The sequence below is a fragment of the Suillus clintonianus genome, assembly GCF_016758775.1.
Source record: "Suillus clintonianus strain FC179 chromosome Unknown DEU56scaffold_83, whole genome shotgun sequence".
Lineage (NCBI taxonomy): Eukaryota > Fungi > Basidiomycota > Agaricomycetes > Boletales > Suillaceae > Suillus > Suillus clintonianus.
Window position 1 is genome coordinate 99,804 of NW_024539307.1, and position 17,424 is coordinate 117,227.

Sequence of the window (17,424 nt, forward strand, 5' to 3'; positions counted from 1 at the left end):
TGTCCTCTGATGGACAATACTTTGCCAGTGCTGTCAAGGGACCCAATGCAAACATCTATGTATGGAGTCTGGAAGCAGCACTCGAGCGTGCTCGTGGTGTTGACGTGCGTGTATACATCGCTTTCATCAGTCTCATGTCTAAGCGATCTTGTGTGTCGGTCAGGACAATGCGGACCCCAACGCTAAGCTCAAGGCGAGTCACCTGTCTTCTCTTTCATGCCTCATCTCACTTCTTTATCAGGGACGTGCAACTCGACCTAAATACGTGAGTTAGTTATAAAATTGTGAATACCCTGTTCATTCGCTCATTTGTCTCATAAGATATCTCTTGCGCCTAGACGGCAAGCCAACAATAGAGGCTCAACAAGATATGTGAGTCCAGTACGATGAATCCTGAGCTCTATCTATCCTGACGCCTGTTCAGGGCAATGACTTCTTCGGTGATCACACAAACCGCACGCCTCCTCGCTCAGCAGAGAGGTCATCTCCGCCTGGTCTGCGCAACTTATTCGGCTTCCTGCGCTCCAGCACTCGACCTGCAAATTCGCCTCAACCAATTCAGCTTCAGCCTCGGCGATTGCATCTCACCCCATTTCCTGTGAGAATCTCCAGGCGTCCCGTCGATGTTGCTCCTTGCCGTGATGAAGACGTAAGTGGTTCGTTATCACCAATACATGTCCCTGTTTGATATCTTTGCAGAGATACGGCATAACCCCTGAGACTGACGCAGAAGCAGAAGCAGCTATGCGACGTACGAACAGCAAGATGAGCGAGAGTTCAATACCGCAAGGACATGTTGCAGCGGGACGACCAACACACACTGCTCAGGGGCAAAGTTCCGCTCCCAACACAGAGGAGCCATCATACCTAATAGGATGCTGTGGATTTTATCTCGTCCGTCGTCGGCCCGCATTGAACTAGTCTTTCCATGGCCTACGAGGAAGGCTACGGTGGTTCTTGTGAGTATTTATTTGTTGACACGCATGAGCCAACATAACAATGATGTCTCCTTACTTCGTGCTGTGTTCTGCATGCAAAGATAAGAGTAGGCTGCGGTGATGATCATGCATTTGAAACGCTGGGGCGTTGAGCGGTCGGCACTTGAGCTGTGGGATTGAAGAGAGACTTAGAGATTCAACTTGAACTTACTCGATGTCGGCTGGGTCTAGGACTTTAGGTGACGTGTTCGTTGCAAATTCATGACTTGGTCGCAGTGATATTGATACGATTAGGACCATCTTCCTTCTTTTGCTTTACAGATTTATATGTAGGAAGATCGGTTCAGAAGACAGCCTTAGTCCGATTTCACTAAATTTAAGTAGTGCTAACCTGTGAGGGTACTCTTCAACTTTTCAACGACGGGTGTGCTGTGCATTGTAAACGATCGCCTTACAGGCTTCAGGGACTGACTTGACCAGTGGCTTCGACTGGGCTTGAATTCGACTCTCGTCGCCCTGTCTCTCACCTTCTGTCACTGGTACATAATCGCATACCGCACTGAGGCTAACCGAGAATTTGACACGATAATTTGGTTACCGCAGTGCCGGCGGCAACTAGTTGTAAGTAACGTTCCGAGCAAGGCTCCGACCCGGGCGTTGACGTGAGTCACTCATCAGACTGTTGTGGCAGAGCTTCAAAGCTTCAAACACCACTTGCATAGTCTTCAACTTGAAGTTCTTCATCAGATCCAGGATAATCCAGGATTCGGCCCTGGACACATTATTTCCAGCGCCTTCACTCGTCAAGATCGTCCCTATTCCGATGTCAACACTAACCGAGCCTTGAGAGTCGATGTTGAACACCGTGGTAAGTCGCGTATCACCCTTCGCAACTGCTGATCAAATCAAACGCTCATCCTCATTGCTTAGGCTTCCAGGTACTACTAAGAATCCTAATCGAACAGTGCCGTCATCAAGATAATCGCTGACAGCTGAACGCATTTGCACTTCATGACCGTTGACAGATTTTCCCCTGAAGTATACTAACCGACATATCCAAGCACATCCCCCCTGGAAAATCTGACAGGCACAATGAGGCACTCCAGAACCCCGGAATTACATCGAGTGGCCCTTCAATGGACCTTTTCATCGCATATCAAGAGGATCGGTAAAATGAAAATGCTGAGGTATATAATCACATGGTTCTTAGGTTGAGTCCTGCGGTCGACCTCAGGATCGCATACTCTCGAGAGGTTCGTCATGCTCTTTTGGCGGCCTGTTTTAGTGTTGTTGGGAACCTACTGTGGTTTAGTGGCTACCAGCCCATTCAACAACAATGTAGCGCCGACAGTGACTCTAGACAACGCTACTATCACAGGTGTCGCGTCAGGATCGGTGAACAAGTGGCTTGGAATACCCTTCGCACTGCCTCCGTAGGTGCTGAGCAGTCTTAGTTTGAAATTGCTGATTGATGTTTGTGTTCTTGATTCAGAATAGGAAGTCTCCGGTTCCAGCTACCTACACCCATCCCCCCCTACAATACAAACTATTCAGCGACGGCATATGGTCCTGCTTGTCCTCAACAGGCTTTGACATTGCCTATTCCCCCAGGTTTGCCTGCCGAGACTCTTGACTACCTCACAAACACGATCTACAACATTGTCATTCCAAGTGCTGAAGATTGTAAGTCTGACGCGGCAACAAATGGACCTGCCTTGAACTCTTTTTATAAGGCCTGACTCTCAACGTCGTCGTGCCCGCGGATGCAACTCCAGAATCAAATTTTCCTGTTGTGGTAGTGAGTTCAATTCTCATCATTGTCATCACAGACTATGACAACTGTCCATTAGTGGATCTTCGGAGGGGGTTTCGAGACAGGTGCTACCAGTCTGTCAGTAAAATTTCTCGCTGTCAGAAAGCCCCGACGGAAACAATTTAATCGTTCCTTAGTTATGATGGATCTGCCATTGTCAATAAGGCCATCGACCTGAATTTACCCACAGTGTACGTGAGCATGAATTACCGGTGAGTGTCGGACTTCACGCAAATCTCATGTCAAGATGTTTGTGACCCAAGAGTCATTCAGCTTGACAGGTGAGCAGTCTTGGATCGAGGTAGGATCGTGATTGGTTAAAGATTATTAGCTTTTGGATTCCTTGCCTCTGAAGAAGTCAAACAAGCGGGAGTAGGAAACCTCGGACTACAAGATCGTGAGTAGAATGCGATGGATTTGTCGTATCGAGTTCTCAATCGAAATACAGAGCGACAAGCAATGAGATGGATCCAACAATATATTAGTGCTTTTGGTGGTGATCCCACGAAGGTCACTATGTACGTCATTGTGTCCTCTTGTCCCACAAGGACAAGGCTAATGTCATCACTTCAGCTGGGGCGAAAGCGCTGGCGCCATATCCGTTGCACTTCATATGGTTACCAATGGGGGAGATACCGAGGAACTTTTCCGCGCTGCATTCATGGAAAGTGGATCGCCGATTCCAGTTGGCGATATCACTCATGGACAAGGTTACTACGACTTCATTGTGAACCAAACAGGATGCGCGGGCTCCTCGGACACGCTGGATTGTCTGCGAGACGTTCCGTATGACACCCTCATGGACGTTGTCAACCAGACGCCAAATTTATTTTCGTACCAAGTTAGTAAAGTCACCGAAAGTAACCACATGACACTGATCCTGTATGCAGAGCTTGGCATTCGTCTGGTTGCCTAGAGTGGATGGCGTGTTCCTAACAGCCAATCCACAAGACCTGGTCTTGCAAGGCTCTGTTGCGAATATCCCTTTTATCACAGGGGATTGTGATGACGAAGGAACTCTGTTTTCATTATCTAGCCTCAACATCACGTCAGTCTATCATCATTTCGCTTAACTATGTTATGCTCATCCATGGCTCAATTTCCAGCATGGATTCTCAGTTTCAAGAGTTTCTTCAGACGTACTGGTACCCCAACGCTCCGATCCCCGCAGTCCAGCAGCTGATGGAGTATTACCCTGAGGACATTACTCGAGGCTCCCCGTTTAATACGGGACCCCTTAATGCCTTAACTACGCAATTCAAACGTATCGCAGCATTCCAAGGTGACACAGTATTCCAAGCGCCGCGTCGCTTTTTCTTGGAGCAACGCTCCGATCAGCAGAATACTTGGGCATTCCGTGAGTAGGACCCAGCCATATTTCAAGAAGTTCCTAATATACAGTCTAGTAAGCAAGCGTTTGAAGGCAGTTTCTATACTGGGTTCGGTGAGTTGCAGTGTCAGGCACATTCTTATCCTGTGACTTTGGCATTCTTCCTCTGCTAGTTCCACACATCTGATCTATCCAACGTTTACAACGGAGGCGACATGGCGTCATATCTCGTTCGCTTTGTGAATAACCTTGACCCAAATGGTGTAGGGGACCTCACGTGGCCGAAATGGACCTCAAACTCACCAAACCTCCTCACTTTCCTTGACGGCCTGATCCCTCAGGAGATTACACAAGATACGTACCGTGCTGAGGAAATGGCTTACATGACGAACATGTCCCTGCAGTACCCGATTTGAGAGTGTTTTCTCTACCATATTGAATGTTGTTTTTGAAGAGGGGATGATCAGTCTATAATATATATGATCATAATCAGTGCGAAATCAACCAATTGACGCATAACAGATGAAGTAGGTTACAGCATTTTGCGTATATCATGAATCGGCGCATCACTTCAATGCATGTAGGTCTGATGGATCGTCGCATCACTTCAATGCATGTAGGTCTGATGGATCGTCGCTGTTGACTCGGCGTCCGTCTGAAATCTCGAATCAGCATACTCTCGTAGTCGGAAACCTCTGCGAATTGGGGTTCGATGAAGGAGATTCGAAGGATTCATCGAATACCAAGCCATCGTCGTTTCTGGGACATCATGTCTTGGTCTAATGTAGTGTAGGTAGGTATGTACAATGATACATATGTAAAATCGAACTCGTACAAGCGCTGAAGTTTGGGGAGCAACAAGCTGTGTTGCAACGTGCGGGACCATGACCTCCTCAGGAACGACATCGATACGTTCATATTGGAAACCAAGCGCGTGGGTACTAAACGCAATATCACAGGTATGCTCTATTCCGCACTCTGTATTTTTTCTCCAGAAATGCCGATATTTCTTTGGCTAGAAAATTTCATCATCACAATCCGGACAATGCAGAAAATATCAAGTCACTTACAAAGCTCCTCCGGCGATTCTTGTGCAATCTGAACGATAGCCAGCTCAATCGGGCTTTTCAGGTGGAGGTAAAATGTCGGCTTACCAGATGTCCAGCAGAGTAAATCACCACATTGGATGAGTTAACAGGTCTTCGCCACACTCGCACCCTCGTTGCTTGTTCGCCCATAAGCCTGAACGAAGGTTAATAAAACTGAGCCTATCTAGGATCAACGCACCCTTTATCTGTGGGCTTTCCTGGAACAACCCAACGGAGTTCAATTCTTTCGTCTATCTTTTCCAGCAGCTCCCATGCTTCGTGCTTTCCTTTAAGATCTGCGTACACCAAAGCCTCGTGTAGGCCTGACGTCTTCAGCTTCACACCACCTTCTGGATCTTCGTACATGCCATAGGTAACATATAGCCGTAGGATATCAGGATGCCAAGTTCCAAAGAATGGAGACGCCTTGAATGAACGTAATGCCTCCTCACTTATGACCCTTTACTTAGAACACTTAGAAGTCACTACCGCAATATCACAACTTACCGTGACGGCCAGTGGTTGCGCCTGGCCAGGGTGGTGGACAACCTATCCCAAAAGTGGGAGGGAAGGACGTCATTCTGAATGATGGCTGGATCCACGAGAATCATGGAGGAGAACAGTGCGGGAAAGTTGGCAGCCGCTATAATTCTGCATTGAGATTAAAACAGGATCAGATTATAATCGGTTGGCAATAAAAACACACGAAGAGCAGCCCCCGAAGGAATGTGCAACAGCAACCAGCGAACGGGAAGAAAACCCTTCGGACTTCCGGTATTCAATGATAGTTTCTGGCAGCTGTTGTAGATGAGTTGGTAAAACTTTCAATGAGGCGTCTTCGGGTAAGTAGTGCATCAGGAAGTGTGCGATATCCCGCGCATTGTCTCGCCAGTCAACTAGCATCAACTTAGCCTTTGAATGAAAAGCAGCATTGTATCAAAATGTCTTACATATGCCACTGAGGTTTGTCTCGTTGACTAATGCAGCATCGCCATGCTGAACAGCCTCCCAAGACCATATCTCGTCGATCAATGAAGCCGAAGATGACGATAATAAATATTGCAGAGTTGTTTCCCATACCTATATCACATTCAGTGGATGTAAATATTCGTGTTAAGAAAATGAGTACCGTACCTCCTTAGGAAAACCATTTGCGTGGGCGAGGAACAATGTCAATCCCTTCCTCCCATTTGGAACACTCGTTACATATCGATTAACGCAGTTCCACAAGAGCTTCTCACTTCTTTCTCCGCCCAAATTTCCTTGCACGAAGCGCTCCTGTCGCTCGATAATTTGGGTCGCAAGCTGTTGAATATTTCTCTTCCATTCCAATGTATTCGTCGTATATTCTGGCAGAACAGGTAATGGGATATCCGGAGTTGATCTGGGGCGAGCAGCAGGAACGAGGTGGGTGCTAACAGTATACCTGTCATTGAACTGTTCATTCCGAGGAGGGGATGGTAGTGGAGGCTTTTCCAAGTCTTCGCCAAGCGTGAGAAATGGCGGAAATGGTTTGGGGTTTACTGTTGTCCACTGGGGAGTCGGTTCAAACGCATATGTCGACTTCGAGTCAGACATGGTATTACCCTAGTACTCATGTATCAAACTGTGAAGATACATAATATCTGTGCGACCCTAGGTGACCCTCGAGAATCTCCTGCCAAGTGGTGATGTCCGATTGGGCCATCTGAGGCTCCTCTTGCCAAAGTTGCCATCCGGTCATCGTCCTCTTTAACCTTACGCTTCCTCGGAAATTTCGCTTGCAAGTGTTGCTATGGTTTTCATTCCCATCCTATCCCCAGTTGTCGCCAATTTGTATGCCGCTCTCCAACTTGAACTTCCCCGTCATTCGAACATGGTAGAAGCTGGAATCCTCGAAAGGTCGGGTCGTCCGTCCGTCCGCCTGTCCTGAACATTCTGAACGTCCCGGACGTCCCGGATGGACGGGTCGCCGAATTCCAAGATTCGGAAATTCCCGCAATTTTGTACGGTAATCCATTGCGCAGGCATCCTGATCAAAGGCAATGGAGTCTGACGGCGCGCAGAATTCATTGACGATGCGCACAAGAATATGTCTGGCGGCGGGCCAATCAGATCAGTGAGTTCTCCACCTCTCTAACTTTATGTTGAGAAGCATAAATACCCCCCTAGATCCCTGCTCATCGTCGTCTCTCTTTGTTCCCGCCCTCGTCAGAAATCTTTGTTTCCCGCTCGTCGTCGTCTCCCTTTGTTCCCGCGCTCACCAGAAATCTTCGTTTTCCCATTCATCGTCGTCTCCCTTTGTTCCTGCCCTCGTAATTGTTCAGCTGTGTTGTATCCTGCCATTATGCCCGACGGACCTTGCCCAGAGTGGATCGTCACATGCGGCACTTGCCATAGAGTCCTCGAATGGTTTGTTTGCAAGACTAACGACAATGGAAACCAAGGTAAATGGATGGTTCGTGTAAGTATTGGTCTTGTTTTTCTGGCTGTTTTCGTAGCTAACATTGGCGCAGTGTGTTGGGGGTGCCAGCGGATGTTTCTTTTTTCGCACTGCATACGGCAAAAACGGCACACCACTCCAAACACCTGAACTTTCCCAAGGCGAGTCGCAGTCGCCGCCTCGGAAGAAACGTCGCAGGGGTAAGGGCAAGTGCCGTATTCGTGGCTGCCCCGGCATTCGCATTAATGCGAAGTGTGGGCGGAGGGTCTGTGCAAGACACTGTCGTGGACTCGGAGGCTGTGGTCTCAAAGACCACACACCACTGGACCAACCTCTCACTGACGACGACAATCTGGAACCAGATGCTCACGAGTCAGACAGACTTGACAACGAAGTTCTCGAGCTGTCGGACAATCTGGTATGTAGTTTGGCTGTGATGTGTTGCTGAGAACTCATTTCTCTCACAGACTGACGAGGAGGAGGATCTTCCTCCTCCTGCTCCAGTAGTGGGTCTGTCTAATGGGAAGGGCAAAACCAAGGGCAAGAATCGTGCTATCCCTCCCCGCAAGCCAACCTCCGAGTCAAACACCCAACCTAAGCATTCGTTGCAGCTCCCTCCCCTGTTTACTGCACAGCTAGAGCAGGAACACGACCTGGACGAGAAACAGCGTCAGCGTGATGCTGTCCGTATCAAGAGCAGTCAGCGTGCAAAGTACAGTGTGACTGTACATGCATTTGTCCAGGTATGTCGTCTGTAATTGCACATCAACGTGAGCTGAAGGCCCTATAACAGAATGGCGAGCCACCATCATCCTTCGTCTTCCAGACAGGCTTCCAATGGCCATATTTCTACCTCACGTACGAGGTGCTTTGTGAGCTTGACCTACCTGCTAGCAACCTGGACGATGGTTACCAGCCATCGAAGCTACGGCTCTTTGATCCGAGTGCACGTGCTTGGCGAGGGATCCACCAGGACCATATGATCACACTTCAGAGTCACGAAGAGTCCTTGATCCTGAGAGCCTCGGACGTGACTGATTGTGCTGGCCTTGACCTACTCCTACGATCGCGAGCTGACCCCATAGTTCCGAACATCCGTGAGCACCTTCATGCCGATCGTGCAAGTGTTCGCACCTCCAATCGTGCCCATGAACCATCTTTCGTTGAGCCACAGCAAGCTGAGCTAGCTCTCCCAGCTCGCCTGCGCTTGCCCCCTCCGAGTCCAGTCCTCCCAACATCGTCAAGTGAGCTCGAGGTGGAGATACTCCTAGAACGTGCCAGTTCGGACGAGCCCACACCAAGTACGAGCAACACGAAGCTCAGCCAAAGCCCTGTGCATCCCCCTGCTTCTCCACATCGACGACTTGTCCGCTACGAATCTGTCGAAATTGTTCATCCTGTGTTTTCTCCACTGGCGAGTCAGGCTGCTTCGAAACCAGACACTTGGACATGGGACATATCACCATCACCTCTGCACCTGTCACAGTCACCCTCGTCGTGGCATCCATCACCATCCCCACCTGCACGGTCACCCTCACCAAGGCGTCTAGAACCACCACCATCAAGTCTTACTCCACCTCCGACTCGAGGGTCCGCTTGGACATCACACGGCAGCACACCTTCAGACGCTATAGACCTCGACGACGTCAAGGTGTGGCCAGCTGACTTCCATGTTGTCAATGTGGTAGAAGGCTTTCGTCGCTGTGAGATTGCCAGAAAGTCAAGGAGGGTCAGTGTTCAAAAGGCATTTGAATCCTACTTTGGTGTCCCCTTCAAGAAGACGACCTTCCACGAGCATCGTACACGCTGGTTCAAGGCCCCGCAGGCATTGTGTGACAAGTACCTGGAGGCTCGTCGAACAGACCGTGGCCTTTGGTCGGCTTTCATGCGCGAGTATCGTGCGCAAGGCTAGCGCGAGAGTTCACGGCACTGGCAATTACACACCCTATAATTTTATCAGACTCGTCATTCTGTACCCTGTATTGTTGTGTATTACAACTCGTTATATATCATATGTTCTACTACTCAAAAGTGTCGAGCAAGGGCCAAGTAGAGGGTTTGCACTTCCCTTTCTTCAGCTTCTCGAGTGTGACCTCATTCCTGCAAGTGATCATCTCGTCCAAGAAAAAATCATACTTCTCTGGTCTCATGCCCCGCGTGATAGGATTGTACTTGCCAAACCATGCATTTGCCTGTTCGCAGGCAGAGGAATTGAAGTACCATGTGCCGTTGTCGCCAGTAAGCTCGGGGAATGCTGCTGGGTTGCAATTTTCTTGACAGAATGTATCTGCTTCTGAATGTTTGCAGTTGAAATGAAACACGTCAACGGAGAGGCCAATGTTCTTGAAGAAAGGGTCATCCTTGACATGCTTCGCAAGGCTGCAGTTGTTGTCATAAAAAATGTGTGTTGGTCGTGTCATCGGATCAGGAAACGACTGCTTGATAAATGTCTAGATGCAGCATGAGTCTGATGAAGCACGGTGCAATGCCACACCTACCGCAACTGCACCCACCGCTTCAGCTTTATACATTGTTGTCCGTTTCCATATCAGACCACACGGTAAGACAATCAACACCTCGCAACACGTTCGATTGCGTCCAAACTGTGCACGCAGTGTTCGTCTATCTCTTTGGCTCTTCACAGTAAAGTCCTGCTCGCCCTCGTCTGAATGGGCCCCATCATTGTCACTCTCGACAAGCAGCGGGTGGCTACGAACAGCACGAGAACGCTCTAACCGTTCTTGGAGCTGAAACCTGGACTGGCCTCGCAAGGCGTGCAATTCCTCGACAGCTTTGTGAGCTATGTCACTGCAAGTCTTTCCGCCGTGAACAGCCTGTCTGGAGCAGCCGAGAATGACACATTCATGCCCGTGGTTGGTCATGTGGGTAGGACAAAAGCGATCGTTGACCGAGCGGAGTGAGTTCGCGCAATATGATATTGAACAGCAGGGGCGACCAATCATAACCCCATCTACAACAATTACTCGGACAACAGAAGTATCTGCATGTAAAACAAACATTGAGTGAGCAAATAAAAAAATGACGATGTGACGACAAACATTGGTCATTTGGGCCCTTGTACAGGCGGGTACATTTGACACAATGGTGGCGCCGAGCTAGAGGCTGACCATAAGCACGCATACGCTGATTTCGAAGTGCCATTTGATGCTGGAATCGGAGGGCTTGCTCAATCTTCTGTTGGACAACAAGGGCCTGCTGCCGTCGTCGACTGTCGTCTAGAAGTGACATAATGATAAACATGTCCCAAACGTGGTCCATCGTCACCGTCGGTGAAAATTTCCAGCCCAGTGGAAACTGGTTGTCCTGCGCCATCGCAGAATTGTATATACGTGCGCAGTTTGTCGCCGAAACACTGCCATGACAAGCCTCGCCGTCAAGATGGAATGCTGAATATCATGACAAGCAACACTCACCACGCTGTATGCATCATCGTTTTCCACAGTCGTCCGATGCGAGTGTCAACGAAGTAGTGCGAGGCTACCTGGAGGACATCCGGAAGCCCATCAACGAAGTTGTAATATATTCGATCCTCCCCCACAACCTTGTAATTGTGATGGTACGTCGTTGAGCATCCTTGTTCGTATTCAAAGTCACATCAGCATCATGTGGCACAGAGGTTTGATACTTACCTTCGTATTGCATAGATATGCTGTAAGCAGGGACCGCACCATCATGCGAGCTAAAATAGACGGCACGAAGCTGCTGTGCTTTGCTTAAACGCAGCCCTTTCTTGTGCCGGTCACATTCTCGGTCTGGGCACATTTTGTACGGCGGATAGAAGGTCGTTGCAGCTAAGGACATTAAGTGAGCTTGGCATCCAACAATAAGTGTAAAAAAACAAACTGAAACCGTGTTGATATCCATAGTCTTCGAACAGTTTCATGTGGCTGCCCTTCAGTGTGAACTCGTCTGACCAAATGCTGTTTGCCAGTTCGGACCAGCAAGTTCGAACAGAGTCCAACGATAGCGAGCATGCGCCACATAGAAAGGTGAGTATACTGTCCGGAAGATGTAGCGGAGGGAGCAATGGATCATATGTAGCTTCTTGAGTGAGAATAATGTCGTTCTTGATGGCTGAGGCTAGTGTCACAAAGCATATCAGTGTCTCGAGTGTTAAGGATTCAATGGCTCTTAATGCATGAGCTACTGAAGCTAGTTTCATCGTCTCGATATAGTACAACAGGTCGACGCTGCTATCTTAGTGGTATCTACTGCTCAGCGACCAGCCGGGACAGCCGGGACATCCCGAACAGACGGGACAGGACGGCACGGACGGACGGACGAACCGAACTTTCGAGAAACCTGGTTCCCTCCGAACATGTGTGATGGATTGAACTTGAACGAGAACGGGTTGTCTGACAATGGTAAAGATGATACGGCGAGTTGGTCATCCATCAAAGCAGGGGGCAAAGCTGATAAGAATGACTGCTTCCAGGAATTCAGTCAGACCGGCTTAGAAATTCTGTACATTGGGTGTTGCTGTGATGTATTGGGAACCCTCGCAAGACATCTTTACGGGAATCTAAAGTGCTTGTACTAAGGTCGGCCAAGTGACAGTATCATTCACGAGAAGCATCGTTCAGACCGACCAGCGCTTCAATCACCAGCGAGAAGCACGGGTTGTAAGTTGAGACAGTCGGTGTTCGGTTCAGAGTCAAGATAGTTGGGCGCCTGTGCGCTCAAGTCATCTTTTATTAAAGGTGTGTCCAATGTATTACATCATGTGTCCGCTTCACACAGCTTATTGTTAAGTACTGTGTAGACGAAGCGCCCAGGTTTGCGACCAGCGCCATGTGTGAGCCGCATCCCTTTCCACTTCATCCGTGGCTTCAGTGAGCTCGATAATTTGCGAACACTTGCGAAAGTTTTTGTACCACCTCAGGACAAAGTAACTTCGCTTCGTGCGTTCAAATCGATATTCCGTTGGATTAATGAATTCTGACCCTTGCTCTAGCCGGGTATTCTATCGTTACAGCTGCGATTTTATTTGAACATGGCGACCATGTGCATCTTCACAAAGCTGAGATCTGGAATGATTTGATTAGGTCTACCAGATGCCTTTGGTTTTTTCTGTGGTGTGTATAGGAATACAAAAAGACAAGCACAAACATCATGTTACTATGTACAATAGTTTACACCTTTTCAAAGAAATGCGTAGAGAATCTCTGGCATATATGATGAGATGGACAAATACCAGCCATTTCTAATCAACAGATCGTGTACAATCCGTTTCAACAATCACAGCAAAGTGCTTACATCACAGGTGCTAGCCCTGATGCGGCTGCGCTGGACTGGGAGACCCCGGGCCTCTGCGACCACGTCCTTCCCTCCAACACCTGAACTGATAAGATACGTACAGACTTCAGAGTTTCGCGTTCGCATTCAACTCCCTTTCGTATTCCTCCACCAATACCCGCCTCAATGGTTTCCCAGTCGGCGACCTCGGAATCTGTCCAAGGGGATCAGTATGTTAACCCTTAAGTGGAAAGAGAAAACACGCACCGCATCCACGATCCCAATGCCCCCCCTCAACCACTTATACCGACTCAGCCGTTCCTGCACCCACGCATGAAGCCGTGCCACAACCTCTTTCTCTCCCAGAGCCACGCCCGCAGGAGATAGTACGACCCACGCACGCGGGATGCGCTCATCCGATGTGCGCCCGCCAAAAACGCCTGCGACGGACACGTCAGTGATGAGCTTTTCCGGGTGCACATGGAGCGTATCCTCGATTTCGACGGGGGAGACTTGCAGCCCTGAGATTTTGAGCGTGTCCTGTTGAGGATGGGTGAGTAAACACGAAATTAATAATACGTGGAGCATATGGTTCAAGCTCACCTTGATGCGCTCCTCGAAGCTACGAAAAGGGGAGATCAGCTTCATATGGTTGGGGATGGGTATAATGACCAACTTACAAAAGCACACCGTCCTCATCGATCCGTATCTGGTCTCCCGTGCGCACCCACCCATCCACGAATGTCTCCCGCGTCGCCTTCTCGTTCCCCTTGTATCCCAGCGCTGCGGTGCCCCCGCGGACGTAGATCTCACCAGCCTCGTTTGGACCCGCGAGGGACCCGTCGGGACGGATAATGCATGCTTCGACGCCAGGAAGAAGCATTCCAACAGAGTCGGACTTCCATTTGGCGCGTCCATTGAGCATGCCCGGGAAGGGTTTCAGGGAGACCCCTATCGTCTAGCTTGGGAATGAGATCACGGAAGGAGTAGGGAGGAAAAATCACTCACAAATTCGGACAAGCCGTACCCTGCAAACGTCAGTACAACCGCCCACGCAAGAAAGGAGTGAGGAAACGCACCTTGAGGGAGTCTTTCCACGGCTGGAAAACGAGCAAGAAGTTGTTCGGCGAGCTGAAGTGGGAGGTGCGAAGCTGCGCAGGCAAGTCCTTTGATTGAGCTTAGATCGGCAGTTTTCCATCGGGGATGCTGCATAAGCTGGATTATAAGGGAGGGGATCAAGGTCACACTCGTGACGCGGTATCTGAGTCACGCTCAAGCATCAGTACCAGTAGCGCAGCATACACTAAATGCAATGACTTACTTCGGGATATTGTCAAAGAACGCGTCGATGTTCCACTTCGGGAGTATGATAATCGTCAAGGGTTTGAGGAAGTTGAAGAAAGCAGTCCAGCAGAGACCAAGAGAGTGGTAAGCCGGAAGGACACTGAAGAATACTGGAAGCCCTTCAGGAGTGTCCAATACTGGTGGCTGGCGAAGGGTTCAACGAGAGCAAGGAACAGAGTGCATAGACACACCACTTGAACTTTACTCGCTTCCTCACCGTTTATTTTTATTGTGAGGGTCGCTGAGGTGATGTTTCCGTGGGATATCATGACGGCTGTATAACGTAGTTGGTCAATGTTGTTTCTGTCATACAAGGACGGAAGATCAAAACACAGGATACCTGCCTTTTGGAGGACCACTTGTCCCACTTGAATAAACCAGGTAGGCCAGAGTGTCCTTGGTAGCATGACGGACTGGCAGCCGTGGGATCTTATTCTTGCGAGTCGAGGAGACGAGCTGATCATAGCTTGTGTGACCTTTATTCTCTCCCTCTAGAAGGTAAATTCGATCTGGTGGGAGACCCGAAGTCAAAGCGAGTGACAATAACGATGGACTCGTAAAAATCCTAGTCGCCTGTGCGAGCGAATTGGCATGTTTAAACTCATGTGGTGTTGAATAGCATGAGAACAGCGCAAATGGGACTGTGATAACTAGCAGCGAATGGATCAGTGCGATATAGTCCTTATATGTCTTTGTCACTTTAGGTTCATCCGTAGAACAGGTAACAACGTACTGGGCAGTTCTCGCTCAGTATTCCGACTAGCTCTCCGTTCTCTGGACAAAGACCAAGGCCACCCAGTGCAGTAGCCCCATCGCGGACGCGCTCGACAAACTCCCGGAATGAAACGCGCTGGCCAGTCGCCACATTCACAAACAAAGTGTAGTCTGGCCAGTTCCGCTGCTCAGGCCGGCCGAGGAGAAAGTGGTGGACGTTTGATTCTGGAATCTTTGGTAGGTCGGGGAAGAGTGACTTGTAGTACATACTTGGCCACCGGTAACTGAGGTTTCTGTTATTTGCGCAATCGTTTATAATAGCCTTTCGTTCGTGAGAACGGAAAGGCCATCGCAATCATCGCACCAATGCTTCTTGGCCACATTGCCAATGATCAGGGTAACTTCCCGTAGCTTCCCGTATGTGGGTTTGCAGACAAAGTTATGTTAAACCTTGATCGAATAGCCGGGCTAGATTTGGAGGGCAGCCGGCAACATCTATTCAAACGGCTCTCGCACCTATATTCAGAAGTCTGGATAGAGGGGTCAGGAAACGGTAAGTACCTAAGCCACGTCTTCATCCATAAACGGATTCGAGCCGAATAGTCAAGCTTCATGTTAATCTGATAAGTCCCTATTCAAGTATTTTTTGACTCTGCTTGCTGCAATTCCTTTGATGGCCGCCGCTGACCGACCTCTGGATGTGAAAGGTGAGAGCTAACGCACGAGCCTAGAGGTAGAAAACTAATGTAAGTATGGTAGAACAATAAGAATAGTATGCGGACTGAAGTGCAAATACGTCCGTCCCCGTTGTACTATTTCTGGCTCTGAGTTGCAGCACCTTAAGTGCGAGTGCCTCGAATGCATCACTGACCATTGTGCCTGCGGTGATTGTGACCTAAATATTAGTCAGAGAATTTCGAAGGACTTACATGGTAACGACTTGCGGTTCTATCCAGCTTCTCATGTGGAACATTTTCAAAACCAGAGCTCTTCCAGAAGACCTGCCGAGTCGTTCCTGACCGAACGCCTCATATGTTGCTGGCAAGATCTCTGTAGACGCAGACCCATTTAAGCAAATATATATTCACAGGAGCACGCCGCGCATTGTCATGATCAATTACAATCACAGCACTCCACGCTGCCTTTGTTATCCATCTCCAGCAGATGCATACCTTTTGACAGCGTCAGTCGAGGTAGGATGTAATTAGAACGTCATAATGAGAGCCCTCATGAGAACATCTGCCGAAGGTACCCGTGAGCCGCGACAGATACGATTCGTGGGGACAAGGGTAGATGTTTCCTGGAAGTTCGAGGAGAACCCTGGAGAAATGAGCCTGCAGGCTGCAAGCAACGTGTGATGATCAACATCCCCAGAAGGAACGCGGCACGTTTGCGACCTCGACAAAGAAGGATTAATGACTCTAGGCACGCTGATGAAATTGTATGAACAGGGATGGGTGAACTTGAAGATTTGCCGACGAGATTCTATCAGAGCAGGGTTGAGCAGGGTCATGGACTCGTGGCATATATGGAGTACAGATCTGCAAGACGAGAACAGTTTGATTCTGTGATGCCCATCCCGGCGGAGGTGCCTCCATGGCGTTGACCTCTCGCAAAGCTACAATTTCCATCCGCACCGGCGGGTTTCGTATCTTGCCAACAGCATTTGGAAGATGATGCGAATGGCTCGCAAGAGGGAAAATACCATGAGCGAAAGTAGTGGGATGAAAGTGAATTGCAAAATTATTGTTCCCAGAGCGCGTAAACAGAAACAGAGCTTCTTTGATGCACTGGGATATGAAGGAAGCAAATCGAAAATGTTTGCGCGCAATTCTGGGAAGCGGAGTTGAAAATAATTATTATTTTGTGCTCGCTGGAAAATAATTTGTTTCGGACGACAGCGAAAGCGAAAGCAACAGCGGACAGCGCGCTACTATGAATTCCCCTAATGGAATACTTAATCCGAAGGAGGTCTGGGACTTGCAAAGTTTGGCCCAAGAAATGTTTTCAAGGCCGTCACGGTTCTCCACTCTAGTTGAAAATTGATCACATCGGTGTCCGACGCAAGCAACCTCGGGTGCGTCGCGTCCGAACGGTTAGGCTCAAATTTGTTCCTCATGGTTACTCACAGATACCTTAAACATGTTTAACTAATCCTCAGTCGTAGACAACGAATCCGGACTGAGGAAAGAGAGATAAAGAAAGAAATCAAATATATAACTTAGTGTCTGTGGGCTGTGGTTTGCATTCCTGATCTCTATTCTCTGCTAAGCCGTGTCGCGTCGTCTCGTGCACAAATATCTAAAAAAATAACGAGATTCCCTCCCTCCTCTCAAGTTCAGGTTGCGAGGTATATCCGATGGTATCAATATTATGATTGTCCATGATGCGCCCAATGTGTCAGGATTTAACCTTTTCTACGAAATACTCACCCTCAGTATTAACCCATCGTGTAAACCAGGTTTCTCAAGAAGGACGTAGCCACCACTCCCGCCATCCTACAAGCTGCAAGCGCTGCT

At 48.9% G+C, this 17,424-nt stretch overlaps 5 protein-coding genes across 5 annotated transcripts; 2 read left to right on the forward strand and 3 right to left on the reverse strand.

Moving 5' to 3' along the window:
• Positions 1–2,198: 2,198 nt before the first annotated feature.
• Positions 2,199–4,596, forward strand: DEU56DRAFT_961082 (Alpha/Beta hydrolase protein; the record flags this gene model as incomplete). The annotated part of the gene is made up of 13 exons (XM_041359329.1): positions 2,199–2,371; positions 2,431–2,621; positions 2,672–2,736; positions 2,789–2,829; positions 2,889–2,963; positions 3,025–3,032; positions 3,083–3,148; positions 3,200–3,269; positions 3,325–3,592; positions 3,642–3,799; positions 3,858–4,108; positions 4,158–4,195; positions 4,255–4,596. The coding sequence occupies 13 exons, from the start codon at positions 2,199–2,201 to the stop codon at positions 4,495–4,497; spliced, it is 1,647 nt and encodes a 548-aa protein (XP_041204759.1). The 3' UTR covers positions 4,498–4,596.
• A 438-nt stretch (positions 4,597–5,034) lies between these two features.
• On the reverse strand, positions 5,035–6,747 carry DEU56DRAFT_743431 (uncharacterized protein; the record flags this gene model as incomplete). Its single annotated transcript, XM_041349006.1, has 8 exons — positions 5,035–5,096; positions 5,152–5,179; positions 5,236–5,323; positions 5,369–5,620; positions 5,677–5,820; positions 5,876–6,065; positions 6,120–6,249; positions 6,304–6,747. The coding sequence occupies 8 exons, from the start codon at positions 6,745–6,747 to the stop codon at positions 5,035–5,037; spliced, it is 1,338 nt and encodes a 445-aa protein (XP_041204760.1).
• Positions 6,748–7,495: 748 nt separating this feature from the next.
• Positions 7,496–9,503, forward strand: DEU56DRAFT_983117 (uncharacterized protein; the record flags this gene model as incomplete). The annotated part of the gene is made up of 4 exons (XM_041359934.1): positions 7,496–7,612; positions 7,665–8,009; positions 8,059–8,334; positions 8,385–9,503. The coding sequence occupies 4 exons, from the start codon at positions 7,496–7,498 to the stop codon at positions 9,501–9,503; spliced, it is 1,857 nt and encodes a 618-aa protein (XP_041204761.1).
• A 109-nt stretch (positions 9,504–9,612) lies between these two features.
• DEU56DRAFT_961093 (uncharacterized protein) lies at positions 9,613–12,122 on the reverse strand (the record flags this gene model as incomplete). The annotated part of the gene is made up of 8 exons (XM_041359330.1): positions 9,613–10,041; positions 10,090–10,592; positions 10,651–10,964; positions 11,026–11,185; positions 11,242–11,403; positions 11,456–11,692; positions 11,899–12,037; positions 12,081–12,122. The coding sequence occupies 8 exons, from the start codon at positions 12,120–12,122 to the stop codon at positions 9,613–9,615; spliced, it is 1,986 nt and encodes a 661-aa protein (XP_041204762.1).
• Positions 12,123–12,747: 625 nt separating this feature from the next.
• Positions 12,748–15,476, reverse strand: DEU56DRAFT_974020 (uncharacterized protein). Its single transcript, XM_041359534.1, has 11 exons — positions 15,467–15,476; positions 14,925–15,412; positions 14,536–14,872; positions 14,383–14,465; positions 14,169–14,335; positions 13,927–14,108; positions 13,856–13,875; positions 13,528–13,805; positions 13,451–13,469; positions 13,115–13,387; positions 12,748–13,061 (listed from the first exon to the last, which is right to left on the reverse strand). Exons 2-11 carry the CDS (start codon positions 15,171–15,173, stop codon positions 12,975–12,977), a joined length of 1,695 nt encoding a protein of 564 aa, XP_041204763.1. The 5' UTR covers positions 15,174–15,412; positions 15,467–15,476; the 3' UTR covers positions 12,748–12,974.
• Positions 15,477–17,424: the final 1,948 nt, after the last annotated feature.